The sequence below is a fragment of the Rasamsonia emersonii genome (assembly GCF_000968595.1).
Source record: "Rasamsonia emersonii CBS 393.64 chromosome Unknown ctg1118621760465, whole genome shotgun sequence".
In the NCBI taxonomy this organism is placed as follows: domain Eukaryota; kingdom Fungi; phylum Ascomycota; class Eurotiomycetes; order Eurotiales; family Trichocomaceae; genus Rasamsonia; species Rasamsonia emersonii.
In genome coordinates, this window is record NW_013562983.1 from 1 (window position 1) to 26,046 (window position 26,046).

Consider the following 26,046-nt stretch of genomic DNA (forward strand, 5'->3'; position numbering starts at 1 on the left):
CGCGCAGAAAACCAACGCCAAAAAAGAAAGCGACAAGCATCTAGATATTTTATTCAAGCAGGGGGAAGCTTGACAGGTGCTGAAGGGCAGCAAAAAGCTCAAGAGCATGAGCAACTGCAGGAATCATCTCGACGACCACGGAGACCACCAAGGTGCAGTAATTGCAATCAAGAAGGCCATAATCGGCTTAAATGTCCTAATAAATAGTGCCTTTTGTTTTATATAGGAAAATATAATAAATTTTGTTGCAATAATCTTCAAGATTTTCGGTCACGTTGGGCTGCAACTCTTGGCCAAGGACTGACCAGCTCGGTGGTGTGACCAGCTCGGTGGTGGATTACGTTATAATTGTCATCAAGATAGAGATAGAGTGAGTAGGTAGGTAGTAGGTGTAGATGACTGGGTACATAATGTTGTATGTTGCATGTGGTATGTGGTATCATGATATATATTTGCGAATAGTTAACGGATGACGAATGCATGTCTTTGTACAGAAAAGTACATACTGTGTTGGCAGATTATTATGTTCCTGACCATATTCTTGTCTAGTCATGCGTCTTCCTTATCTTCTCCCCTTGCTTATCAGCCAGAATAAAGTCGTGTTCCAGAATCCAGAACCCTTCCCGGTCTTGGCCGTCAACTTTCCGGACAAACGGCTTGGTGCCGTGCGCTTTGGCGACTTCGAGGTCTTCGCACCAGACGATGTCCTTGGACAGGCTGGTCTTGGCGCCAAAGACCGGGTCGAGCGTCAGGCGCGGACTCTCTTTGTTGTACAGGGCGGTGTTGAGCTTTTCGTAGTCGGGGTGGGTGATGAGGAAGTGCTGTCTCGCATTAGTGCTGGATCATATAAAATATGTAGTGTTAGACAGTGCTCACCACATGCGCAGGCCTGTATGCCTGCCGGTTCAACAGGTCCAACACAACGCCCACCGGCCCGTCGAACGGCACCGGGTAGTCGACCGGCTTCACGCCGTTGATGTAGAAGCGGCCCTTCTCATCGGTGTAGAACTTGCCCCGACAGTCCGGCCCGTGGATATCCTCATCCTGCATGTCGTATTTCCCGTTCCCGTTCGTCTCCCATATGTCGAGCAAGGCTTTCGGGATCGGGTTGCCGCGGACGTCCTTCACGGTACCCCGAATGAGCATGGTCTCGCCCGAGCCCGTCGACGAGATGCTTTCGCCGTGCTCGAAGAAGTGGGCTTCGTTGTGGAATGGTCCCAGCACCGACGACTCGGTGGTGCCGGGTGCCTGGCGTGAGTTGATCGTGTCGACGAGCGCAGAGATGCCCAGGATATCAGACAGGAGGATCATCTCCTGGCGGTCTGGCGTGCAGGCTTTGCCGACCTGCAGAAACAAATCAAGTCATGTCATGTCAGTTGATCTAGTTCTACAAACCCGTCTCGATGAGGTTCCTCACATCAGTCAAGAACTGCCACGCAGCCTCCCACTCGTCCCGCTGCAAGTCGACCTCGCGCACAAAGTCGTGTGCATGCTGGATCAGCTTCGAGAAGATGAACTTGACGCGTTCGTTGGAGATGTTGGAGCTGATGTTGATCACATGCGCGGTCAGGTTCTCCGCCGTGAGATCCTCCAGCTTGGGCGATGACGAGGCTGCAATCGGGCCATTCTGTTTCTTCTGAAGCTCGCCGTTTGTCTGGGAGGGAGCCATGGGGATGCGTATTATACCCCTCTGGAGGGGTCGACAATGATAAGTTAGGTAGGTAAATGTGGTGGAAGAGCGGTTGGTTGTCGAATCAAAGGATCACAAGTTAACCAGCTGCAATGCAGAAAATACACAGAAGCTGTCAATGACCCCAAACCGAACTCTTCTGCGTTATCGAGCTGCAGAGGTGAGATTCCTGTCTGTCCAGCTTCTGAACAAGCGGTATGAGAGTGGGCGATAGGTTAAATGGGAGTTTCCCTCCTCATCGGAGAATCCCCCCTGAGGTCGCCTGAATAATAGCCACATCGTCAATGGATGAATATTTAAGAGCTCCAGCTGGTCCTGGCCATGCAGCCAGTGAGAGCCAACACAATCAGCAACCTCCACAGGCAGCAGCTGTTCTCCGATGCCGAACGTGGGGTTCTGGGGTTTGTCCAGCAGCCCCACTACTCCATAAACAATACTCCGTACACACTTACTACAATTCCATCCAGACGATGCAGTGTGGTTTTGTTCCTGCTTTGAGCCGTTCATTGCTGTTCTTACACGAAAGAGCCAGTGACCGTGTCGTAAAGTAGAGCTTGAGTGTTTGCATGCTCCTGGACACGTCATCCATTGAATGAGCCAGGAGTAGCACGGTTTCAGTGAGAATCTCGAACGCAACATGTTGCAGACTCGTTAAGCACATGTCATGGCATCCTTTCCCCGAGTCTGCAACAAGGATACAATTCGAGTGAATGTTTAAATCAGTAGCCGAGAATTGACGTGGTTTCGTATGACAGCCGTCATACCAGGTATGTTGAGGCCACCTTAACTTGCGGGATACGAAATATGTACGGAATACTAGTGTAGTACTAGCAGTTATAGTTCATATCCATTATGCAGATATCCATAATCAAGCCGTCTATAATACATACATGTCTTCAGACCTGACAGTCTATCTGCTCATTTAAATCCAGTTCACATCTGAACGCAAATGAGCCAGATACGGACATGTCAGGGGTCGTGACGATAGGAAATAAATTAAACAAAGTCGAAGAGGAGAGATGAGAGAGGTCAAGGGTATAGAGAAAAAGTTTATGCGGCAACGAAGTTCTTGACATCTATCAAGAGGTTAGTGAGCTGCCAATTTAGAGAATTGCTTGTCTACTTACTCTCGAGCCAGCGGACGTATTCCTTCTGTTCCTTGACCTGGATGTAGTCGGGGATCACGTTGGCGAGCTCCGAGTTGATGCCCCGTTCTTCTAGGTAGCGCTCGAAGTAGTTCTGCAGGTCCTCGTCCAGGTTCTCGAACGGAGGGCCGGCATACAGGCTCTGGCGAGTCCAGTCCTTCTCGGCCGTCTGAGCGTGGGCCAGATCAGGCTTGGCAAAGTACGAGACCTCCTCGACCTCAAAGACGCCATCCTGGGCAACGGTCTGGATCAGCAGAGCGCCGGCGCCGGGCTTCTCAATGGTCACATTGACGCGCGCAGGGAAGCTGGGCTCCCCCAACTCGTCATACTCGCGGTCGGCGGGCGAGACGCGGTCCTCAGGGTGGACACCAACATTGCCCTGGCCCGATCGGCTCTGGTTCACGGAGTGGGAGTGGTCGGCATAATCAGCCTCATCGGACAGGGCGTCATCGAACTCGGGCTGCTCGGTGACGTTCTGGAGATCGGCGACGGTGAAAGTGACACGGATGCTAGAGTCGATAGAGTCAATACAACACCATACTTCGACTCGTACTGTGAAGAAACCTACTCTTCATTGCCAAATTTCCGGCTGAACACAACTTCCTGCTCTCCCGGAACATCCTTCACCTGAAGTAACGATCAGTATCGTAAATTTAAAGCCTTATATGTACACCATCAGCATCGCCATACCTCCCAAGGGCCATTCTCGAGCAGGAGCTTGACGTTCTCGACGGACGCTTCCAATCCGTCAAGTCCAGAGGCTTTCTCGTGTCTCAGTTCCTCTTCAAACTTGGCAATGAGTTCGACATCACCTATTGCGGACAACCTGTCAGTCAATGCAATTCGTCCGGAAGATTTTCATTTTCGTGGAATTGAGCTCCATGCAGTGTGAAAGAAAGGCATACCTTCGCCAGCCGGTTCCCGCAGGATCCGTGCCGTCGAGAAAGCCGGATAAGCCTGCTTAGCAATGGATTTCTGGGTCGAAGCCAGCAGACTGGGTCGCTGGATGGCGGCCGACAGGGGACGAGCAGCAGGCCGGGCCGCGGTGGACAAAGAGCGGGAGAAGGTGCGAGGCGCAGCGCGCGTAAAGGCTCGGAGAGACAGCATCTTGAATGGAGATGGTGGAGGAGTCGTGGAAAACACGAGGCTGGGATGGAATGGGAGACAAAGGAGGTGAGAGGAGGTGAAGCTTGGAATGGCAGAGGCGAGTGATGATGTTAGCCGTTCCAGAAAACTTTGGGAGACGCCAAGAAAGCAGCCTTAGCGGCACTCGCGCATCCGCCAATCAGCACGCGGCATCAGCTTGTCTGATGGAAGCTCTTTGTTCCAGCTTGAATCGTCGATTTTTCATGCCAGGAAAACCCATGAAATGCTATCTATCTACAGTAGCGTCATATACAGCGTAACCTCATAACCAGAAAAAAAAAATCATAACTGAAGAAAAACGATGAAAGTAACTGCCATGCTGTGAAATCGTCATGACAAGCCCTTAGGCGGAAAACTCGAAGCGTGCTTAATCCCGTCCTGCGAAAGTCGGATGAACTTCATTGAGCTCAAACTAGACCAGTCGCCATTCCACGCCATGAGAAATGTTCGCACATCCTCCTGGGTGAGATCGGGCATCCAGAACCCTGCCTTGAACTCCTTCTCGTCCATCCCCCTCCGCTGGACAAGCGCGTCCTCTCGTTTGCTGGGCGGCCGGCCTTTTCGTCGTTCTTGTTGCAGCTGTTCGATCTCTGAATCACTGCGATGGATGTACCTGTTCAGGAATTAGCGTAAATGCCAATTGCGTCATGGGGAGGTAAATCGCTGCACACACCTGTTCACAAACGCCGCCATGTCAGCGTCGGAGATGGAGACGGGCTCGGTGGCTTCCTTCAAGCATTCCTGGAAGAAGGCGATCCGGTCCACTACGAGAAGAGAGGTCAGCCGGTCACTCCGCATCATGTCAGACACATCCAACTCGAATCTTGCCTGGGATACGTACAGTAGCCTTGTCGCGCCTTCGACATCTCTGCGGCGACACGGGCCAGCCGGTCCTCGCGTGCACTTGCTCGTCGCAGCCGCTTCGCATCGCGGCTGTCCTCGTGCAGGGCGTTAAGCTTGCCACCGCGTTTTTTGGAGATTTGCTTCTGCACCTTGTACAAGCTCTTCGTCATTTTGAGACGGTTGATATTGGTCTCTTAGTTTGTATATTGGTCTCTTAGTTTGTAATCGCCAGATTTATAGGAATAAGGTGCTTAAATAAAACCTTTTAATCTTCAACGATACCTCGATTACTTTTTTTTCCGACCAGCAGAATGAAGGCGGTGAGGAAGGAAGCAGTGGAGGCGGTGGGGAGCCAATCAGATGATCGCCCGGGAGCTCCGCCGAGCGTCGCGTCGGCGCGTCGTGGAGAGACGCCTCTGGCATGCCCCAGATCCCCAAGGCAGTGAGGCCGCTGTGATCCTGGCTGGGAGGGCTTTTCTTTTTGTTCTTTTTTGATATACTCTTCTCCCTTTCTTCTGGTGTTGCAATTCAGTATTCATTATCGCTCTTCCCAGCTTGACGCTGTTGAGTATACTAAATAAATGTTCGCGTTGTCCATGTAAACAAGAGAGAAAGGGCGACGTGATTCGCGAAGGGGCCTGAGATGGGTATCAAAGGTAGGCTGTCCTGAACTACGGGTCAGTGCAGCGTTAACAGACTGCAGGGCTTCATGTTCTCCTCAAGTCGATCCAGAAACCATGCCATTTGAAAAAGTTCAGCGGCCAGACCCTTGGTGTCGACGCTTACGGATGGCTTCACCGAGGTACCGTCGCCTGTGCCATGGACCTGGCCCTGGACAGGCCCACGGTAAAGTGTGTTCACCCCGCTGCTCCAGATCACGCAGTCACTGAGCTGGTATAGGCATATTGAATTCGTCTTGAACCGTGTCCGCATGCTCCTCTTTTTTGGAGTCACTCCATATCTGGTGTTTGATGGTGACCATCTTCCCAGCAAGGCTGGGACGGAGTCAGAACGGCTGAAGAAACGGGAAGAGAGCAAGAAGCTGGCCCTGGAGCTATACAATAAGGGCCGCATGTCCGAGGCCTACCAGGAGTTTCAGAAGGCGGTCGATGTCACGCCGTACATGGCACGGCAGCTGATCGAGGAATTGAAAAAGATGAAGGTCCAGTACGTGGTGGCGCCATACGAGGCCGACGCTCAACTCGCGTATTTAGAGCGTCAGGGCATAATTAACGGCATCATCTCGGAGGATTCGGACCTGTTGGTCTTCGGCGCAAAACGTCTCCTTTCCAAATTGGACCAGCATGGTGAATGCATTGAGATCAACCGTGCAGACTTCACTTCCTGTCGTGATATCAGCCTGATTGGATGGACTGATGCGGACTTCCGGCGCATGTGCATTCTTAGCGGATGTGATTACCTGCCCAGCATCCCCAAGATGGGACTGAAGACCGCCTACCGCAGTATTCGGAAATACAAGAATGTGGAGAAGGTCCTCCGGGTCCTCCAATTTGAAGGACAATACCAAATTCCCGCAGACTACTTGGAAAAGTTCAAGCAGGCAGAGCTTACATTTCTCTACCAGCGAGTGTTCTGTCCCAAGGCTCAGAGGCTTGTGACCCTCACCCCTTTGGACGGCAGTGTCAACGTGGAAGAGATGCCCTTCATTGGAGCAGACGTTGATCCGGAGATCGCAATTGGCGTCGCCTGTGGAGATCTTGATCCAATGACAAAGGAGCCTATCAATTTGAAGCCGTCATTGACGACAAAGGCTCCTGGCATAACAAGGAGACAGACGCTGGCTTCGTCTGCGGAGCTTAAGTCGAACAAGCCCATCAGCGCGTTCTTCACGCCCAAACGAGTGCCCCTTGCTGAGCTCGATCCAAACAGCCTTACACCATCGCCAAGCCAACAACGCCTTCTTGAGCGCCATGCAAATAACTCGTGGGAAGCCAGTCCGGCACCGACGGGACCCAGTCTTCCCCGATCAGTATCTTCCATTCCCCAGACACGCCCTGCTGCAAGCCCAATGGTCCGGACAGTGGAAAGGGAATCCTTCCTAGCCAGTGCAGGTAGGGTGTCAACGGTTCCAGCAGCAAAACGGCAGAGACTATGTTCCGATGCGGACGACGAGAGTCTCCCAGCCTCATCCAAGGAATCTCGGAGCCGCTTCTTTGCGGACAGTGCGGAGCCCAGTCCGAGCGGGCAGAAGTTGGCGAGAATCAAGAAATCACGGAGGTCTGATTTCGGAGTATATTCTGATGAAGTTGCAGAAGAAATCATGTGTCAATTTTCTGAATTCCAGGCACCTGCCGAGTCTGGCGAGGCCGGCGGGAGTGGTGCAGAGCCGCCCAAGGCAGACGAGGGAACAGCAGTGCAGAAGCCTGAGGGTCCCTCTGCCATAGAGACGCCTGTGTCAAAGATATCAGAATCTCAGGATGCTGCTAGTACTGATGTCGACAGCGGTTCGACTGTCTCTCCCGCGGAAGACACATCCCCAGCAACGTCAGCCATGTCTGTCAGTCCGGACACAGACCCGGAACTATTTAACCAGGTCCTGGAGGCACACGTAAAAAAGCAGAATGCATCTCTGCTCTCCAAATACGCCTTTTCACCCTCCGGAGGCGCTTCCCAAGACGCCGTTGCAACCTCGACGACCCCGTCGGCGAGTCCTGCGGGATTCGTATCCAAGGGCAAACCAGGAAACCGTCGCCGGCTCACGCCGTTGCAAAGACTCGGCCAGAGCGCGCTGACCAAGTCGAGATCGATGGACAATCTTGGCGCGCGCACAATGTTGACTGCTGCTACGCGAGATTCTGGATATGAATCCGATTTCGCGGGAGGCAGCTCTCGAGAAGCCACGCCGGCTGCAAAGAATCAGCCTCAAGGAAGTGAAGACCTGCTTGTCCCTTGCAGCGATGAAGAAGAGGGGGAGTCGGTCAGTGATAGCCGTCGCCCAGCTTTGGATCTTAAGCGGTTCGCGTTCACACCGAAGTAGCATATTTTTTCGAGACGCTTTCTGGGAAAGCATTGCATAGGCGTTTAGGTTTTGTATTGTCTTGGGTTTTCTTGTATTGTTTGGAGCGTCATCATTGGGACGAGACAGGTCAGGAATTACTTGGTTTATTCAGGCGTATATAGATAGTGATGAGCAATTACGGAGTATTCTGTTCCCCATTGATCGTATTCACGTGGAGACGCTTCCTATTATTGGCGGCAGACTGGGCCGACGTCACATGTTGGCGCGCCAAGTCCGCCGTCCCGCCGCCCCGCCATATCCCGGCGTCTAGCCCTGATTGGCTAGGGCGATCGGGGTTCTGCCGGGCGGTGAGGGGCGGGTTCCCGGCCAACGGCGGCAGTAAACAAAGATCGTTGGCCCAGCCTCCCCAGCTGCGACTCCAGCCACCTCGATCGCCATTGTCGACGAACCTCATGCCCGTCCTCCTCAATCACAGACGGCGGTGATACTTGCGAGTCGCCCTCAGGGACGGACTGCACGTCGCTTAGTGGGTGTGACGTGGTCCTGAAGGATTTGTTGAAGCTACGCTCCTTTCTCCCTCCTCGTCCTGCCTGCCTCTGTTTTTTCCTACCCTCCTTCATTCACTGCATTTGCTCCTTCCCTGAGCCCTTCTGGGAACGATATTGACTCTTTTTCTACGTTGCACAGGTCTGGAGTGCTCTGTACATACGGACGATCCACCTTTCAACCGAGAAAAAGTTCGAGGGTCCACGCCTTATATACCCTCGAAGGAAGTACCGGGTACATTCCTGTCTCTGCATACCACGGAACCCACATTCCACACGCCGCTGTCAACCCTGTTCTCGCCGCGACCACGGTTCCTTCGCATTCCCATTGTCGCTTCGGGTTGATTCGAGTGGTGGCGCACGGCTCGTGCTGAGCGAGAAGCACGGATCGAGAGACTCCTTCTCGGAGGCCCGAGAAGCGAGGTCAGAGTGTGACGGAAGGAGAATTGGAGGATCGCCATCCGCTGGGTGGTGCTGAAGGTTGCCGGGGATGGCGTTACAATTCTCCACAGGATGGTCGAGTAAGTGGTAGTCGTCTGAGATTGTCTCTGAAGGACGAGCTGACATTCCGGTTAGGGTTCATAACCTTGGTCGGATACCACCATGTATTGATGATATTCATCGCCCTTGCTATCATCCTGCTTTGTAAGTGGCTTCAGCCTAACCAACCTGGGATATAACTGACTGGCTCTCAGCTCTCCTACTCGCCGGCTGCTCGTCTTCTTCTCCGCAAATTCCCAGTATCTTCCTCATCTCTCTTTACTATACCAAGTATGCGCCCAACTTCAATCCGGCCCAGGTGGACCCGGGCGTGGTGAACGCCATCGCCAACATTGTGGGAGGAGCGGAGCTTGAAGTTCGAGTGGGGTACTTTGGCATCTGCGTCTCTCCCGATGGAGGCTCGTTCATCTGCAATGCCAACGCCACGGCGCTGGCGGAGGTTGTCAATGTGGACCAGGATCCGCTGAATCTGATCTGGGTGGCGTCGACGTTTAAGGATGCGGTTGTTTTTCCGTACTTGATGTGAGTATATCAGTTAGTGTCAATCTGACAATACGCTGACTGTTGCAGAATCGTCGCCATTGTCCTCGCGTTCTTTTGCTTTGTCTTGCTCGCCACCTTCCCCGGCTGGCACGAGGAGATCGATGCCAGTGGATCCGAACGGGAAGTGAAACCATTCCCATCGCGGCCGGTGTCGCAGGTCGCTTTAGCGCTGATATTTGTGGCGGCGGTCTTTGTTCTCGTGTCGGTATTGTGGCAGCACACCGCGTCCGTTGCGGCGAGTACGATAGCGCAGGACATGGGGAACGGAAGCGTCAAGAGTGGCGTGGGCACGTCGGCGATGATCCTGGGGTGGTTTGGCTTTGGGTTGTTGGTGGTCGTGACGATCGGACTGCTCGTGATGATCCTGAGCATCAGCCTACTGAACCAGTTGACGGACGAGGAATGATGACGAGGCGAAGTGACGGACGATGATATACGCCGGTATGATGGTTGATTGAATGAATGATTTCAACGGGTACGACATGCATGGATGATGATGTATAATGTTGGGTTTTACGTCATGGGATCCGATTGGGGGAATTCTCGATTGATTGTTTTTATATTGATTCCAGTTTTATGTCATGCAGTGCAGGATGTTACGATATGGATTGGACATAAACGAAGTCTGTCTTTTGCACAAATTTTTTTTTTCTGAGGGAACAAGTCGAGGATGGATTGTTTCTTCTTCTGTGTTCTGTTCTGTCTGTCTGTGTTTCTTCCGTGTATTAATCTAATCTGGCGTCACTTTGGTTGGAGAGAAGGAATGAGAGGTTTTTTTTTTGGTCTCCATCTTTTGTTTGTAACTGTCACTGTTACTGTCACTGTCACCACCGTTCAACCACTGTTCAACCCCTGTTCATAGTTATCTACCCACACCTATTGGTATCTATACATATGTATGTAGTACATAGAATACACTCTTGTCTGATGCAATATAATTCCCATTTCGCAGGATTATGTAGGAAATGTGTAGAAATGTCGAGGTAATTTGCCTGAGGCAGCAATCAACATTGGATTAGGGCTAAGTACCAGCAGCCTCACGCTGCCTCGGATTGAGGAGAACTTACAGGTACTCGTCCTATTGACGATTGTACGACATTCCATCTGAGACAATTTTTTATTTAGTACCTGTCATCGTGACTATCTCCTACCAGAGTTTCATTATGTAGCTCCTGTCTGGATCGCCGGACGGCTATACGTACATGTATCTGGAAAAGCCGCGGAAGATATAAGATTCATGGCTACATGGCCCTCGGAGAAGCTGTCGAGAATAAGGAACGGAGCAGATAGAAGGAATGAGTGTTCCACAGAAATTCAATGGAAAACCCGATTGAAGTCCGAAAATTTGATGGAGATACCAGAGAGAATGATGACGGAGAACCCGGTCGCCGGTGAGGAAACGAAAGGAGAGAACGAAGATGGAACACCCACTCTTCAGAAGGGGAGGAAGGCCTTAGATAGCCCGAAGGCCTGAATCGTGACTAGGAGAATACCTCAATCCTAGTCAGAGAGACATGCTACCAATGTGGCAGCTAAATGGAGGATCCATGGAATTAGGTGCTAAGCTTGATAGAGGATCTATTATTGGAAGCTCCTACTACATACAAGATATGGTCGAACCTTTACACGTGATATGATGGATCGACCATGTGACGGGATGGACCGTCCTTGCTTCGGGTCCGTCAAGGTACACGATTATACCGCGACAGTAAGGAACGCCTTCCGTACTGCTGCCCGGTCCACAACCTAATCAGCAGGGTATGGTGGTGAAGAAGGAGAACCTTGACTCCTGACATCCGGTCCTTTGAAAAGGATTGACTTCTAGACAATCGACACCCAAGACTTGAAGTGTCCAGATGGAAGATTGAAGAAGACAAAGGAATAGGGGTAGTCATGAGGGTACCTAATTAGGAAGGAACTCCTTTGGGCTTCCCGTTTCCTAAATTGGCAAGTACCCCTCCTTAGGACGTTTGAGGAGAAAGGTGATCCCAAAAGGACGTGAAGGGTCGGCCCTAAAAAAGACCTGTAAGAAATGCAAAAAAAGGAAAGGAGATACGATTAGATGTCTTAGTAATTGATAGAGAGCCCAATCTTTTACTAAAAGCGTGAAGGAAGGATAAGAAATTGACAATGGAGTACCTAACCGTCAATGAGAAAGAGGAACAAAGAAGACGAAGATGGAGAACCCAATCTTCAGTGGGGAAGAAACAGTCCTGGAGAACCCGAAGACCTAGATCGAGGCAGAGAGAAGTAGCTCAATCCGTGCCTGAAGACATGCTACCAATGTAGCGACTAAATGGAGATAGACGGCATCCACTGTAACAGTGGGTGCTGGGTCCAGCCTCAACAACTAATCTGATATTTCCTTTGCATGTAGTTTGGTCAGCTGGTCTGATATAAGGATGCTGACGACAGCATGAAGGCTCTTTGCAGAGATTTGGATAGCGTAGCTTCAGGAAAGCAATTCGAACAGAGCTGGACCGATCATGGTCTTATGAACGGCTTGTATTTCCAAGGCATCTATCTTCTGGTAGCGATAAGTCGAGGAGTATTACCTGCAGCCAGCCACATAGTCTGCAAGCTTAGACGTAAACATTCGTTTTGGGACCGTGGATTACTAGATAGTTTCCATGAACAAGACACCTTAAAACCCAGCGTTTCAACGACCTCAGCAAAGAAGTCGGACAAGGATCTTGACAGCGGCCGTCGAAGCTGTACTGTACAAAGACGAGTATTGGTCTCAATGCTTGGGTAAGAAGTGTGTTGTAGAGCCTCTCCATCATGGAGATAGCCATGATCATAGTATTCATATGCCAATTTGGTTGTAGCAAGGGCAACACTGATACCCCGTGGATTACTCGATGATTTGATGATGACAGCAATTAATTGTAGGGTAATCTAACTACGGAGCTATCTGAGATAGATGTAGGGAGCCGCAGGTGGTAAAGGACAGCGGAATGCCGGAGCAGTATAACATTACCCCCCCCCCCCCCCTTTTTGTTAAAATAAAAAAGACGTCCTCGTCTGTAAAAGGTATCATGGAAAATCGATGCAAATTCAGGAGCCCTCATTGAAAAGGTCATTAAAGGTGCACTCAGCATAAGTAAATTTAGGATCGTGTTTGACATCAGTGTATAAAGGAAGTATGTGAGGGGAAATAATATCAGAGTAAGTGGCTGTCTGCGCAGATGTTAGGGAAAAAGCCGCGGGGCCAGGCAACCTGAGTGTGGTGTTGCAAAGCGATACGAAATTTGGTCCATTTGTACAGCCGTTGGTCGCATCCCCACCACTGGAGGTGTTGGTGATATTCGTCATTCTCGTTGGCGACGACCTGTGAAATCATTGTTATATCCGGCAACTGGTTCCAAGTCGATATTGAGGAATCTTCGAGCTCAGACAAAGAATTTGGAAAGATGCACGTGGAGTATTTATTACAAGGGGATAACAACAAAAGCACAGAATAAGCATGCGTAAGAGACGAGGAAGAAACGCTGGATGCTTGAGCAGAAAATGCAGAAGAAGAAGACAAGTATGATCCTGGCCTCAGGATAGCCGTCTCACCACAATGTTGTTATCTGATATCGCATAGACCAACCTCTCCACAACCAGCAAAATAATGGAACCATAACGAGTCTTCAACAAGGCAGGAAACGAAACGCACCCTTTCTAGGATCTGTCGAAAGCGAGTCAGTCGCCAGGCCCAACCAGGAATATAGTTTGATAATGTACTATTCTGCTGGAAGGAAGGCAGGAGAGTTCTTTCTATGTCCTGTTCGGTCCGAATGCGAGTCGTCATCGCAAGGACAATATAAGTAATTTTTTTTCTCTTTCACTGACGGCTTCACGGAAGCTGACATTCAGCTCAGCTCATCGTTGCTGATGATAGTACAGCATAGAAAGAAAGGATATCCAACGAGATTGGGTATATATATGGATAGATCTCAGGATTCTGTCTACCTGAATAAAGTATCTGATCAGAGGAAAGATAGATTTTTGGGGTAGATGTTTGAGCTAGAGAAGAGAAAAGAATTAAGAGGGGAAGGAGGGGAAGAGAGACAGAGAACTGTCTCCAAAAGTAGTAGTACTCCAGTAATGTACTGTACCTAATCTGACGATACGAGGTGAGGTGAATCCGCGCGCACTGGTAAAAAAAAAATCATTCACTACCTACCTACCTAAGCTTAATATGCACTCCAGGGCGAATGTTTGTTCTTATTCACTCTACGCAGTATATTTATAGATGGTTAAAATTCCTTTTCAAGTATTTTAATCAGTTACTGGCTGCCTCAAAATATTAGTGATAAGTCACTATGGCTTTTCTAACATACCTATGTAATGTTCTTACTAGGTAGTATGCTTTACTTTTCTTTTTTACGCAATTGAGCTTGGCTGGAAACGATAGATGTGTGAATACCAAGTATAGCAGATTCCTGTTGGTGGGGATTAGGATCTGTGAATGGGTGATATTTTTTTTTATTTGTCGAAAACTCAGGCTTCCCTTCAATGTCGCATAGAAAGCTTGTCCGGGATACTAGGGTTTAGTTAGCGCATTGGGGAATTTCTATGTACGGAGAAGGCCTTGACTTAGTCTTGGCCTCTGTAATAAACTTGACCCACAACCTAAATAATGGATTAGGATATGTGATAATTTATCTACATTATACAATTTTGAATCTACTATCAACGAGAAGAATCAGTTATGGCAGGACGCCTCGCAGCACGTCTTAAAATATGGAACGAACGACTCTCATCGGCGCAGCCTTCAACCACTCGCCCCAGGTGTCGTATTTCTTTCGTGGCTCCAGATCGGCGTCCAGGGCCGTATCCCGCATGTCGCTGAGAACATCGATCTCATCGATCGACCGCAACAGCTTCCAGCCGCGTTTCTCCACTCTCGGGTCCTTGGTGTAGGCAGAGTAGATCCTCCAGAAGAGGTAGAGAGCAATGACGAGGGGGGCGGCGAGGTAGTTCTGGAAGAAGGTGGAGGCATCCAGGGGCGCAATGGAAACATAGAATTCGGCAATCAGGCAGAGGAGGTTCAATCCAAAGCCAATCCAGCTGCCGATGACCCCGAACGGGGCCGCGTACGCCAATTCGTCCACGCTGCGGCCGTTGGCCTTCCAGGCGGCGCGGAACCGGACGTGGGCGAGACAGATGCTGCCCCAGACGAAGAAATTGGAGATGGCGGACAAAGCAAGAAGCCAGTTGAAGATCACATCGCCAGTGGAGCTCGCTTCGTTGATGAACGCCAGGAAACCAAAGGCGATCTGGAGCAACACGCAAAAGACGGGACGGCCCTTCTTGTCAATGTACGACATGATCTTGGGGGCCATGCCGTTACTGGCCAGGGCCTGGATCGTCCGCGTGGAGCCAAAGGTGGCTGAGTTGGCGACGCTGATGACCGAAATGGTAATGACCGCATTCATCACGGACGGGAGACCGCTGATGCCGGCGTTTTGGATCGACATGACGAACGGAGAAGCCTTGGTGTTTGATCCCGAGGAGCCCATCAGATAATCGGCGTTGGACGGAACGATCAGACCGACAATGAAAGTTCCCAGGACGTAAAAGATCAGGATCCGCCAGAACACTTGTTTGCAGGCTTTCGGGAGAGCCTTGGCCGGGTTCGCTGATTCGGCGGCAGCCAGACCGGAAAGTTCGGTGCCTGCGAAAGCAAATGCAGCCGTCGTGAAGACGGAACAGAAGCCGCGGAAGTCCTTGAAGGCACCGGGATCATGCCAGTAGTGCGCGCCAATATATCCGCCCTTGGGCGCACCACCACAGTCGATGACGATGCCCAGAATGATGAAACCGGTGAGCGCAACAATCTTGATGAGACTGAGGACGAACTCCACTGGACTCAAGTCAGCGCGCTCCAAGGTCGTGGAGGATCTCCTTCTCACCTTCACCGTATCCTCTTACTCCAAAGATCTGGATCGCACTGAGCACGACGAGAAAAACAGTGATCCAAACCCCGATGTTGATATCATCCCTCCAGTACTGAATGGTGATACCGGCGGCAGTGATTTCGAAGGGCAGGATAGTGAGCCAGTTGAGAGCGTAGTCCCAGCCGACGGCGAAACCCCTGGGGCAAGATGTCAGTGTATCAAAGCCTCCAGTTGTGCGCAAGAAGATTTACCAAGAAGGATCGATGAATCTCAGGCAGTATGTAAAGAATGCCCCGTTGACTGGATAGAGGACAGCCAACTCTCCCAAAGCCTGAATGGTCAGGAGAAGCATGACACCGACGATGAGATAAGCGATGAGCTGGAGACGGTGAGCGCGACCGTAACGTTTCTTAGGAAGAGGGCTTGAACAGAGGACAACATACCAGCGAGCCAGGTCCACCAGAGTACAGAGCACCACCCGTACCGACAAACAGACCAGCACCAATGGCACCACCTTAAGAGAGTCAGCGACCAACGTGTACGGGCCGGACGACGTCGCAACCTACCGATCGCAATCATCTGCATGTGGCGCCCATGAAGATTGCGCTTCAAGGGGCTGACGGTGCCCTCGGCCGTCTCGCCATCAGAGGCAGAGACGCTCTGGGGCTCCGCGTCGGCAGCCTTCTTCTCCGCGTCGTAGTCCTTCGCAGCCATGACGGAGAGCGCGCACGAGAAAGAATCAAGAGAACGAAGAAAGCGACTGAGAGGGGAAAGCAAGGAGGGACAGCAGGACGATGCACCCTGGACCGGACCCCAGTTATATGGAAGGACTAAGTGCTGGGACAGCGGGCTGAAATCACGCAGACACAAACGTCCCCCAAAACGCACGGGCAGGAGAGGCGCCAGGATGCAGCCATGGGTGGCGAGACGGAGGGCCCGAGATAAGGCTGGCTGACACGGCGAACGATCACCTACCCTGTTGGGCAGGCTGCTATCGGCTGGACGGGGGGCCAGTGCTACTCTGGGGGCGTGCATGTGCTTGCTGATAAGAGAACGCGCAGGGAATGGCTGCAGGGAAGGCGCTATCGCCGATGCGCGATAGCCCCGAATCCAGGATGCCGCTGCTGTCCCTCGCGCCTGCCGCTTACGTCTGCTTCGCTGAGCCGCAGGCCGGTCGCGACTGCCCTGGGTGACGGCCAGACGCGGCCAGAGTGACGCAGTGCGCCTTCTGCATTTGTTCTGCCCTGCGCAGCCTGGTTGCCGTATCGAGTAATCGTCACTGCACGCAGAGTTGCTGCTGTCGCTGTCGTCGACATGCTTGGCGCGGGCTAACCGGGCGCCGGCCCACCCGCTGGCATTGGCGTCGTTTCCGTCATGCACTCGACGTTATCTAATAATCCCTTCGAGCCAGTCGCCAACCCGCCTCATCTCAATTTAATATCCTCTCAACCGCGTCATGCGACCATCTGTGCGATCTGGAAACGGGCCCAGCCATTCACAGTGCTGTCACTGGTGACCGTGAAATGCGTGCGGGTCCGGAGTAACTTTATCTAGTTTCCCTCATTCCAAAGCCCCTTCGATGCTGCCTTCTGGAAGATCTCGACTCTTTTCAGCTGCTGCACGCTGCACGCCGTCTGATGACTCGGATCGCGATGGCGTCTCAACGAATAGCAGCCCATGGTCTCGTTGATTGACCGGGCGCAACCAGCGTCAGGCTATCAGAGACGGTTACCGTGGTTAATCAGCCAGACGCGTCCATGCGTTAATTAATTTCTTTGGCGTGAATGGCCAGCAAGTTACGACTAACTCTGTCATGCCCAAGTCACGACTGAATCGTCGTCAATTGGCTGCATGCAGGCCGAGGTCATGAGTTCCAGGGCTGAGCGGTATTTTCCAGCGAGGGTGAGTCCCAAGGGCCGACCGTTCGGGAAACCAAAAACGCCTTGTGAATCCACGGAGGTTTAATTGACCAACAAGACATCATTCTGTCTATTTGATTTGTCGTGGGGTCGGGTCGCATATCGAGACGTGGCTGCAGGTGTGGTCGCGCCGTCTCAGCCGGGGGACGGGATGTCAGCCTCCGCTTTGCCCATGTCAAAGATAGGGGCGAGCACGAAGTCGACGATCGATAATTTCACGAGCGTGAAATAATTAGCTGACAGGCAGGTCGAGCCATTTATCACTGCATCTAGCAATCTTCCTACGCTTCCAGAAGCCGATCGACATGGGTCGCCTCCTTCACGCGCCAAAAGAGCCTCAAAAGAGACAATTGCACAGGAAAACCGTCGACCCTAGTCGGGTGAACCTTCAGCAAGAGCTGAGTCGGCTGACAGGAGTCACAGCCTGTGTCACTCGAAATACTCGTACTGCAGATAACCCAAAGAGGAAACCGGGCACTTTGCGGATAATGCGTGCACAGCTTAGTCAGCTATCCCTATTCTGATCACAAGATCAGCATTATTCTGACAGTCAACAGCAAGCAACGTAGTGTACACTGTACTTCTGCTTTGCATCATGGAACAATAAATCCTGATCCAGCAGCAGTTAGTTGTCCTCGCATTAGTAGAGGTAGAGGGACAAGAGCACGTTACACGGTCGATTCCTTCACTAGTCGTACAGTCAGTCGTACACGGTATTCCATCGTTGTACAGGTACAGGTACAGGTACAGGTACAGTACCTGCCCAAAGTGCGAATACTATCTGTGTACGGAGACCGAAGGACTAGCCAGTCCAGATAATAGTAACTCCTGATATTTTTGCAAAAAAAAATTAAGAACGGAAAAAAAAAAACAGAGAGAGAGAAATGCAAACAACTCAACCAACTACAACTATCCTTGTTTACAGTACAGAGTACAGAGTAGTACATACTTCGTACCTCAATAACAAAACCCAATAACAGGAATCCACATAAATCTTAGCAGCAGAAATCTCACTTACTTCCACTTCCATCTGCAGATCAGGATCATCAGGTACCTAGATAGAACTAGTGTACTTTGTAGGTATTAAGGGGATTTTTTAGGAAATCCTCCATCCCGGGGGCCAGCGAGCTATATTACTCCTATTATTACCTACGGGGTACTTTTTTCGCTAAAAAAAGAAAAAAATAAAAGAGAAAAAGCGGTGATCATCAGGATTCTATTTTTGTTCTATTTATTACTCCCTTTCTACCTAGGTATGTACAGTGCAGTACATAGATATATTTATTTATTGCCTGCCGTGTTAAGTCAAAAGTGTAAGTGCAAGTGCAAGTGCATGCAACGTGCCGAAATTGAAAATCGAATGATCTGCAGGTTAATTATACGTAGTAGTATGTCTGTACAATGTACGTAGAATAAATAACTATGTAACCTATTCTCTATATTTGTAATGGTCTAGCCAATTAGGAAGGACTCAGCAGGTAGGTACCTTACCTACCTACCTACAGGTGCTTAACCTAGGTAAGTCGGAGGATTTACCTACCTGGGTATGTAGTAGTAGACTAGTAGTAGTACATGTAGGTTGCCTACCTAGGTAGATACCTAGATAGGTACCTTAGATACCTTACCTATCCTAGATAATTAAACATTTGGGAGATCTGCAGGTCGTAAGATTTCCCTTCATGATAATGTCAATTATGGTTCAATATATATAACCAAGCTCGTTAAGTACCACATATCAGGGACATATTACAAGCAGACCTTTTTTTTTATCAGAGAAGTGTTGCAACGCCATGCTTTTATTTAGTTTATGGAATCGCATCAACTGTTATCGGCCTTGAAAATATTTGTTGATGAGACAACTATGCCACCACATCACTCGAATTATTTATTAGCGAACTATTAGATGGTGGCATAGAGAAGAAGCTAACAAGAATGTTTAGCCCTCGCAAAAAAGAAAGAAAGAAAGAGGAGAGAGAAAAGAAGCCAATATACATTTCTCATCAATATGCGCATTTTTGGCGCAAGTATTATCTGTCTTGTGAATCATCTCGCTGTACGTAGTGAACAAACAATGCTACTCATCGACACTGTGATCAATTCTCATCACGAAGCAGGCGTGCGAGCTAGCCGGTACGAGGCTAATTACCATCTTTTTCGAGCTTCGAGATACCATTATTGTCGTTTACTGATTGAGAATCCGCGATTCAAAAGAAAAAAAAAGATGTTATTATACATCGATATTCTCGCTACAACATCAATATTCTTTTTTTCTTTTTCTTACTTTTTTTTTTAAAAAAAGATTTTTCTCGTACGGTTCCCCAGATTTTCTGAGGACTTGATGAGTGGATTAATAGAATACTACTTTTCTTTTTCTTGCTTTGCCTTCTAACAATGTTACTAACGAGCATGCTGGATCTAGGACTTGCCTGATCTACTTACTCCTTCCTAACACTGTATTTTATTTTTATTTTAATGGGTGAATTATTGCATGACCCAGTGAAGATACCAGTTCCTGAATAGCCATGAACCACTTTTGCTTGACTATATACATAGACATACATACCTCCATGGAGTAAGATTATGTACAACTATTGCGTCTGGCTGTCAATTGGGAGATCGCCTATGAAACCCTAGGTACCTACCTAATGAGGCATATTGTGGTGGGCCACAGTGAGGATTGTGCTCAGGGCAGGATGAGTTGGTTGAGCCAATAGCAGCAGTCGTCACGAGCTAATCTTGAAGGATCTCACCATAGATAACTTCCCTAGGTATAGCCATTTTTTTTTTCTTCGACGGTACCTAATTCTCTATGTGGAAATATGTAGGAACTAGTACGTGCTGAGGTTACATCAACAAGTTATTATTACATCGGCAGATTATCGTGAATTTTTTTTCTACTTTATTTATTTTATTTAAGGATTTTTTTTGTGTGTGTGACTACAAATAATTGATTGCCTCTGCTTCAAAAAATTTATATTTACTGATAGATATTTATTTTATTGAGCGGTTCCTTGATCCCATTTGAGAAGGCAATTCCAGAAGGCAATTAATCCAAGACAAACATGAGACGAACAACAATCCATCATCTGCTCATAGGAGCGTTGTTCGCGCTCATCATTGGCCTGAGCAATGCTGCTATTATCCACGACCATGCGAATGCAGCTTTAGCAGGGTATGTATCAAGACCTCTTTAGGTATACAGTACATACATACAGCAACAAAACCAGCTGATCAGTTGATACCCCCGTGCAGCCGCAACACCAACACCAGCACACTCGAAGAATGCACCAACCCCCAACCCAACGACTGCAGCTTCTACCCTCTCTGTCTCGAATCGCGCTTCCACTGCGGTCCCCCAGGCTACCCGCTCGGCTACGGCCTCAAATACTGCACCAAATCTAAGGAAGATCGCAACCAGCTGAGTCCCGCCGGGCAGGCGTGGATTGTGCAAACCATGCTGTGTTTGCAGCGGAGACTCGTGCCGTATGACATCGTTGGGTCTGCGCAGGGGAATATCACCACCTGCGACGCGCTGATGGATTATGCGTTCGGGACACATCCTGCTTGTTATATTGATAGCGGGATTTGTACCCTGCCTGTCGCTGACTGGGAGGCTATTCTTGTCAACATCATCACTATCCCGCAGCTGCTTGATCGGGAGGTGTTCAAGAACGCTGTCGAGACGGCGGCTGGTTGTGCAGAGTTTTATCTCTGGCTTGTGGAAAAGGGGATTTTTTAAATATCACAGTGACTGATTTACACCCCTTAGACATGCAGTGATAGAACCAGTCGTATTCCCAATAACGCTTTACATCAAGAGCATACAGTAGAATAGAACTCATGAATAGAACTCCCAAACGCCTAGTCCATCGTCATGAACAATCCTTAACCCATCATGCAACCAGTGCAGCAAACAGAATGATTCTGCATTCGCTCAAAATTCCATTGCATCAGTCGTAGTCCCCTCTTCACCCCGCTCCCTCTTGCTGGACCGTTCGTCTTTGATGAGTCCAGCAATGAAGGAGCGGAAGTAGTCGATGTGAGGCTTCAGCCGCGTCTTCTCGTAGTCCTGCAGCTTCCGCCCTCCCTTGGCATCGGTGTCGGTACCTGCACTGGCCTCGACGTCATCCGAGGCCGGAATTCCGCCGGGATGTTTGGCATCCCATTCATCAATTTCAGACAGCAGTTCCGTCACCGTCGGTACCGAGAGCGGGTCGAATTTTTCGGGATTCCGCCCATCAATCGGAACACATACGCGACCCGTGCCCGGGTGCACCACGAACGGGCACTTGAGAAGATGTATCATCTTCTTGCTCACTTCGGCGTCAAGCCGAGGATACGTATATTCGAGGACAATGTCGAGCTTCGCATCCCTCAGCGCCGTAGGATTCAAGCCTTTCACCGTCTTTGCGAGGGCGTCGATGTCGGTCCATTTACTTGTACTGGAGCGCTCCGGCGCCGATTCCCACTTCTTCCGTAACGCCTCGACAAGCGTCTTGTCCGGTAGCAAAGAGAGAAGGCGCTCTGCTTGCTCCGAAGACGCAAACGTGTCTTGGTCTACCAACGTCGTTTGCGCAAAATATGGTTTCAGGATCTCAATGCTGCGGGAAACATGCGGGTGCAGTGGGCGTTTCAGGTTCACCCGCTTACCGCTCTTGTCTCCACCGCGGACTATGTCGAGATAACTTGCGATTGCTCTTCGTCGGTCATCGGGGAGTTGACGCGCTCGCTGGTCACAAACCCAGGCGTGCGCACCACGCCGACCAGAATAGACCCACATGATGTGCTCGAAACCAAAGTCCTCTCGCAGCGCAGTATCGACCACCTTGATCGCCACCGTGACAAACGCCCAACATTTGGCGCAGATGTTTGCTTTCTCACAACAGGTACGGATGTCATCGTAGTCCGTCAGGTCTATATCAAAGACAAGCTCCTTCGATACAGGTTTCATTTGGCCACCCCGCAGCGTCTTGCGATCTCGCGGATTAGTACTGTAGACCGGACCAATTTCGAATCGGGAAGGGTTCATCTTCAAAATATCTTTCCGAAACCTTGTCCATTCACCAATTAGCATGACTCGGGCCAATCCGGAAAGCAGTGGAAACCCTACAGGTCTGCCGTTGGGTATGACTGATATCGGAGGTAAGCGTCATTCTGCAGAGTGAGAGCGAACTCGCGATTGCCAAAGTCGGGAGAAGGCACAATGCCGTGATTGAGCCATTGAAAGATATATCGGAAGGGAAACAGCCGTTGGTAAAAGGCTAGCATCGTATCCGTATCGACGCCTGAAGTCGGGGGCGCTGATGGGCTGGACAGGGTCAGTTGCTGTTGCCAACTCCGCATCAGAGAGCTCTTACAGCGCAGCCGCAGGTGGAGAGCTTGCGGTCTTAGAATCCGCGGCGCTTGAAGCTGGAAACTCATCATCGTCGTCGTCATCGTTAAACAGGTCCTCGAGTTTCACGACGGCCTTGTCGGTTTCTGTTCCATTGGCTCCCCCTGACTCTGGAGGAGCATCCGGAAGAATTTCATCCTCACTGTCCCGCTTGGGGGAGTCATTGGAAGACACAGAATGGGGCATACTGAATGGAATATAAGATCAGCCAACCTGATTGTTGAGGCTACTCCTCACGATTGATAGAACGACGCATAATACTCGATTGATCCATTAACGCGTGGGTGACGCGCGGACGGACGCGTCCGCGACACCGCCTTGGCTTGCCCTAAGCCCTAACGTCCGGATGGAGAATTCTATCACGTGACATTAATGGAAGCCCAAATGGGAATTCCTGCGCAACTTGGAACATTACAATGGCTGCCACGGCAGACGGGCAAGAAACATCCTCTACAGCGCTGCTCCAGGACAAGCTACGACTATTGTACAGCGTATCCTGATGTCATCGCTCCTCTACCTTCACACACAAACTTGACTCGAGGCTGTGAGAAATTGTGCATCTTTCTCCGGATTGCGCCGATGAATTGCTGGTTGTTAAGGAATCACCGTTCTGCTTACTCAAGCTGAGATGTGGAAACAGCAAGGAATCTGATTTTCTCGTATTTCCCCCTAATCTGCCTTCCCTTGAAAGACGTTCTGGGATGACCTCTCATACTTTCAATGCCGTGACACTCAAGATGATCTCGTCATCGACTTTATGAGCTCTACCGGCCCAAAACGAATGCGCCCGGATTAAATGAAAACGAGCTCTGTTCGAATTCTGTCCCACTCGATTTGAGTAGATAATGTGAGACATTATTGCTTATTATGTCAGCATTCCAGGAGAAGGCAAGATCGTCCTGCTACTGCATACTACTCTGGCCCACATTCCAGAGAAGCAATTCTGAGACACGCCATTGGTACCACGCAAAGCGGATTTTCCGACTTCCTGCTGAAGACGTTCTTTTTTTCCTTTCAGAAAACGCACCACTTGATGGTGATATCATGACTTCCAACGAGATTGTTGAGCGACTATCCGATGAGACAGAAAGCACAGTGAGAAAAACCGGTTATGCACTTTGCTGTTATTCATCCGTTGAGAAGTCATACTTCGGTAAATATACTACGGAGTAGAAAGTCAAGGGAGAGGCTATGCTTGAATGTCCCTGAATTTGGAAACTGTCTTTTTTTCCTTTTTTTTCCAACTAGGAACCGACACTAGAACTTTGATTCTCTTCCACTGACCTGAATTAAGAAAATCATGAATAATCGAAGATATGGCAGGTCATTTGCGAACCTGTCCATGTTTACGTCATTCGGGGCTGCCATTGCCTGTTGCGGAGCGCCTTCGGCATCTCCACAAAGCAAAAAGAAAAAAAAATAGGTACCTGGGTCCAGGCTCCAGCGCGGAGCATTGAGGAACCAAGCCTATTGTGTTCTGCCTTCCGCCTCTTCCTCCATTGTAACCTCCCGGAGGTCTCGACCTTTCTCCGCGAGGCCAGCGACAGGTGTATACCGTCTTCAGCCAAATGATTCTCACCAAGCTCTAACATGGAGGAATATACCTCCTCGCTCTTGTCACTCTCCAATGGACGTGGCTACAACGTTGCATTTCAACAAGTCTTTTCAACTTTAATTCCTGGCAGTCGTCATCTACCCTAGACCTCTCGTCACTCAAGCTGTTCTTCTTGTCCATTTTCGGACAGCTTTCAGCTGCATCCACAGCCGCTTGCCTGCTTGCTATGGAACGGGATCTTGCTTTTTTCACGATTATATTCTGAATTCCATCGATATGTTGAGATGAGGACCTAGATCATGTGTTATGTTGTAATGTTATATGCTAATATCTATAGGCTCCCAAGTCCGACTTGTAGCTGCTACCCGAGCCATCTTCTGTCCTAGTTGAGGAAAGTAGGATTTCGCGAACCACGGGTCATAATGATGGGAGTCAATCTTTTGTCCTGCCTTCCGATCCAGGCCCAAGGCTCAGTTTCGTTCTTCATCCCCGAAGTTGACGTATGTACTTTTCCACTTCCGGAACTGTTTCAGAACTGCCTAAGACAGCCTAATCCATTGCTGGCTATCGCAGGTTTCCTGAACCATATTGCCAGCAGGCAGGCAATTTGGATGACGACATCCACATCTTCCGTAAGGATCCTCCGTTGCCTTGCAGTCTTGCACCACAGGTTGTGCCCCATCCAGCCTATGAGCTTTTTGATACAGTGACATCCTCATTAGAATATTACATCGGCCCCTTCTCATCGTCCATGGTTCAATAGTGAAGATTCCGCATTCAGCGACAGAGTTGCTGCAGAAGACCTTCCTTTGACTACTTTCCTCGGTGGATACAAGCTGGAACTGCTCCTCTTACTACTTTTCACTACCTTATCCACAGCGAGAAGCAGTTGTTGTCAAAGTCCGCATCAAAAGTTATATAAACCCAGCGTTGGTCGCTTAGGAACCGTTTGTTCCATCATCACCACGATCACTTGCAGGGGGCAGTCTATCGCTATACTGCTTGGATTCATTCGTTTCTTTGCCATATCTCCGGAGTCAGCTCGCAGCTTGTGATCAGTAGCACTTTGCTCAACCACCGCCATCATGGTTAAGCCTGCCATCGCTCTGCTGGCACTGGCCAGCCCGGCCTTCGCTGGAGTCGTCCAGGCTCGTGGTGAGGGAGGCCAACCTGGGGAATACCAGCCGCCGCCTCCTCCTCCTCCTCCCACCACCTACGTTCCGCCTCCGCCTCCTGTGTCTACTCCGGAGCACACCTACACTCCACCCCCTCCTCCTCCTCCTCCGCCCAAGCCAACCACCAGCTCCCCTGAGCACACCTACACTCCTCCTCCGCCGCCGCCGCCCAAGCCAACCACCAGTTACACTCCTCCGCCCAAGCCGACCACCAGCTCCCCTAAGCACACTTACACGCCTCCTCCCAAGCCAACCAGTTATGAGTCTAAGCCTCCAAAGCCTACCGGACAGACCACCGTGCCGCCGCCCATCACCAAGACCAAGACTTACGTGACTACCACTTGCCCAAGTGAGATATGAATGTACACGAATCACCTTGAGCTCATAGCTAATGTCATTACAGTCACCTCTTCTACGATCACCTCCGGCTCGACGACCATCGTTGTCCCAGTTACCCAGACCAGCACGATTACTCGCACAGAGACCTACTGCGAGGAGAGCACTACTACGCCCGTGCCTGTCCCGACGCCGCCTGTTGTCAAGAACGAGACCAAGACTTACACTTACGTGACCACGTCTTGCCCAGGTAAGGATAACAATGACCACTGACTTGAACCTCACAGAACTTCTGTTGACGTTTTTAGTCACCTCTTCGACCGTCGTCTCTGGCAACAAGACTACCGTCATCCCGATCACCGAGACCGAGACGTTGACTAAGACCGGA

At 50.2% G+C, this 26,046-nt stretch overlaps 9 protein-coding genes across 9 annotated transcripts; 3 read left to right on the top strand and 6 right to left on the bottom strand.

The window, feature by feature from the left end:
- Nucleotides 1-545: 545 nt before the first annotated feature.
- On the bottom strand, nt 546-1,669 carry T310_6852 (uncharacterized protein; the record flags this gene model as incomplete). Its single annotated transcript, XM_013470335.1, has 3 exons — nt 546-821; nt 877-1,344; nt 1,418-1,669. The coding sequence occupies 3 exons, from the start codon at nt 1,667-1,669 to the stop codon at nt 546-548; spliced, it is 996 nt and encodes a 331-aa protein (XP_013325789.1).
- A 1,071-nt stretch (nt 1,670-2,740) lies between these two features.
- T310_6853 (Regulatory protein SUAPRGA1) lies at nt 2,741-3,942 on the bottom strand (the record flags this gene model as incomplete). Its single annotated transcript, XM_013470336.1, has 5 exons — nt 2,741-2,766; nt 2,818-3,344; nt 3,404-3,462; nt 3,526-3,647; nt 3,741-3,942. 5 exons carry the CDS (start codon nt 3,940-3,942, stop codon nt 2,741-2,743), a joined length of 936 nt encoding a protein of 311 aa, XP_013325790.1.
- Nucleotides 3,943-4,311: 369 nt separating this feature from the next.
- Nucleotides 4,312-4,994, bottom strand: T310_6854 (uncharacterized protein; the record flags this gene model as incomplete). The annotated part of the gene is made up of 3 exons (XM_013470337.1): nt 4,312-4,594; nt 4,655-4,745; nt 4,823-4,994. 3 exons carry the CDS (start codon nt 4,992-4,994, stop codon nt 4,312-4,314), a joined length of 546 nt encoding a protein of 181 aa, XP_013325791.1.
- Nucleotides 4,995-5,467: 473 nt separating this feature from the next.
- On the top strand, nt 5,468-7,822 carry T310_6855 (Exodeoxyribonuclease I; the record flags this gene model as incomplete). Its single annotated transcript, XM_013470338.1, has 3 exons — nt 5,468-5,480; nt 5,528-5,675; nt 5,725-7,822. The coding sequence occupies 3 exons, from the start codon at nt 5,468-5,470 to the stop codon at nt 7,820-7,822; spliced, it is 2,259 nt and encodes a 752-aa protein (XP_013325792.1).
- Nucleotides 7,823-8,839: 1,017 nt separating this feature from the next.
- On the top strand, nt 8,840-9,799 carry T310_6856 (uncharacterized protein; the record flags this gene model as incomplete). The annotated part of the gene is made up of 4 exons (XM_013470339.1): nt 8,840-8,870; nt 8,926-8,994; nt 9,045-9,372; nt 9,421-9,799. 4 exons carry the CDS (start codon nt 8,840-8,842, stop codon nt 9,797-9,799), a joined length of 807 nt encoding a protein of 268 aa, XP_013325793.1.
- Nucleotides 9,800-14,117: 4,318 nt separating this feature from the next.
- On the bottom strand, nt 14,118-15,995 carry T310_6857 (Amino acid transporter; the record flags this gene model as incomplete). Its single annotated transcript, XM_013470340.1, has 5 exons — nt 14,118-15,247; nt 15,297-15,478; nt 15,533-15,660; nt 15,725-15,795; nt 15,848-15,995. The coding sequence occupies 5 exons, from the start codon at nt 15,993-15,995 to the stop codon at nt 14,118-14,120; spliced, it is 1,659 nt and encodes a 552-aa protein (XP_013325794.1).
- Nucleotides 15,996-20,282: 4,287 nt separating this feature from the next.
- T310_6858 (uncharacterized protein) lies at nt 20,283-20,759 on the bottom strand (the record flags this gene model as incomplete). The annotated part of the gene is made up of 2 exons (XM_013470341.1): nt 20,283-20,388; nt 20,443-20,759. The coding sequence occupies 2 exons, from the start codon at nt 20,757-20,759 to the stop codon at nt 20,283-20,285; spliced, it is 423 nt and encodes a 140-aa protein (XP_013325795.1).
- A 375-nt stretch (nt 20,760-21,134) lies between these two features.
- On the bottom strand, nt 21,135-22,778 carry T310_6859 (DNA primase; the record flags this gene model as incomplete). The annotated part of the gene is made up of 3 exons (XM_013470342.1): nt 21,135-22,251; nt 22,311-22,508; nt 22,558-22,778. 3 exons carry the CDS (start codon nt 22,776-22,778, stop codon nt 21,135-21,137), a joined length of 1,536 nt encoding a protein of 511 aa, XP_013325796.1.
- A 2,454-nt stretch (nt 22,779-25,232) lies between these two features.
- T310_6860 (uncharacterized protein) lies at nt 25,233-26,046 on the top strand (the record flags this gene model as incomplete). The annotated part of the gene is made up of 3 exons (XM_013470343.1): nt 25,233-25,671; nt 25,726-25,908; nt 25,946-26,046. Coding segments are annotated over 3 exons (723 nt in total), but the record flags the coding sequence as incomplete, so codon positions are not given.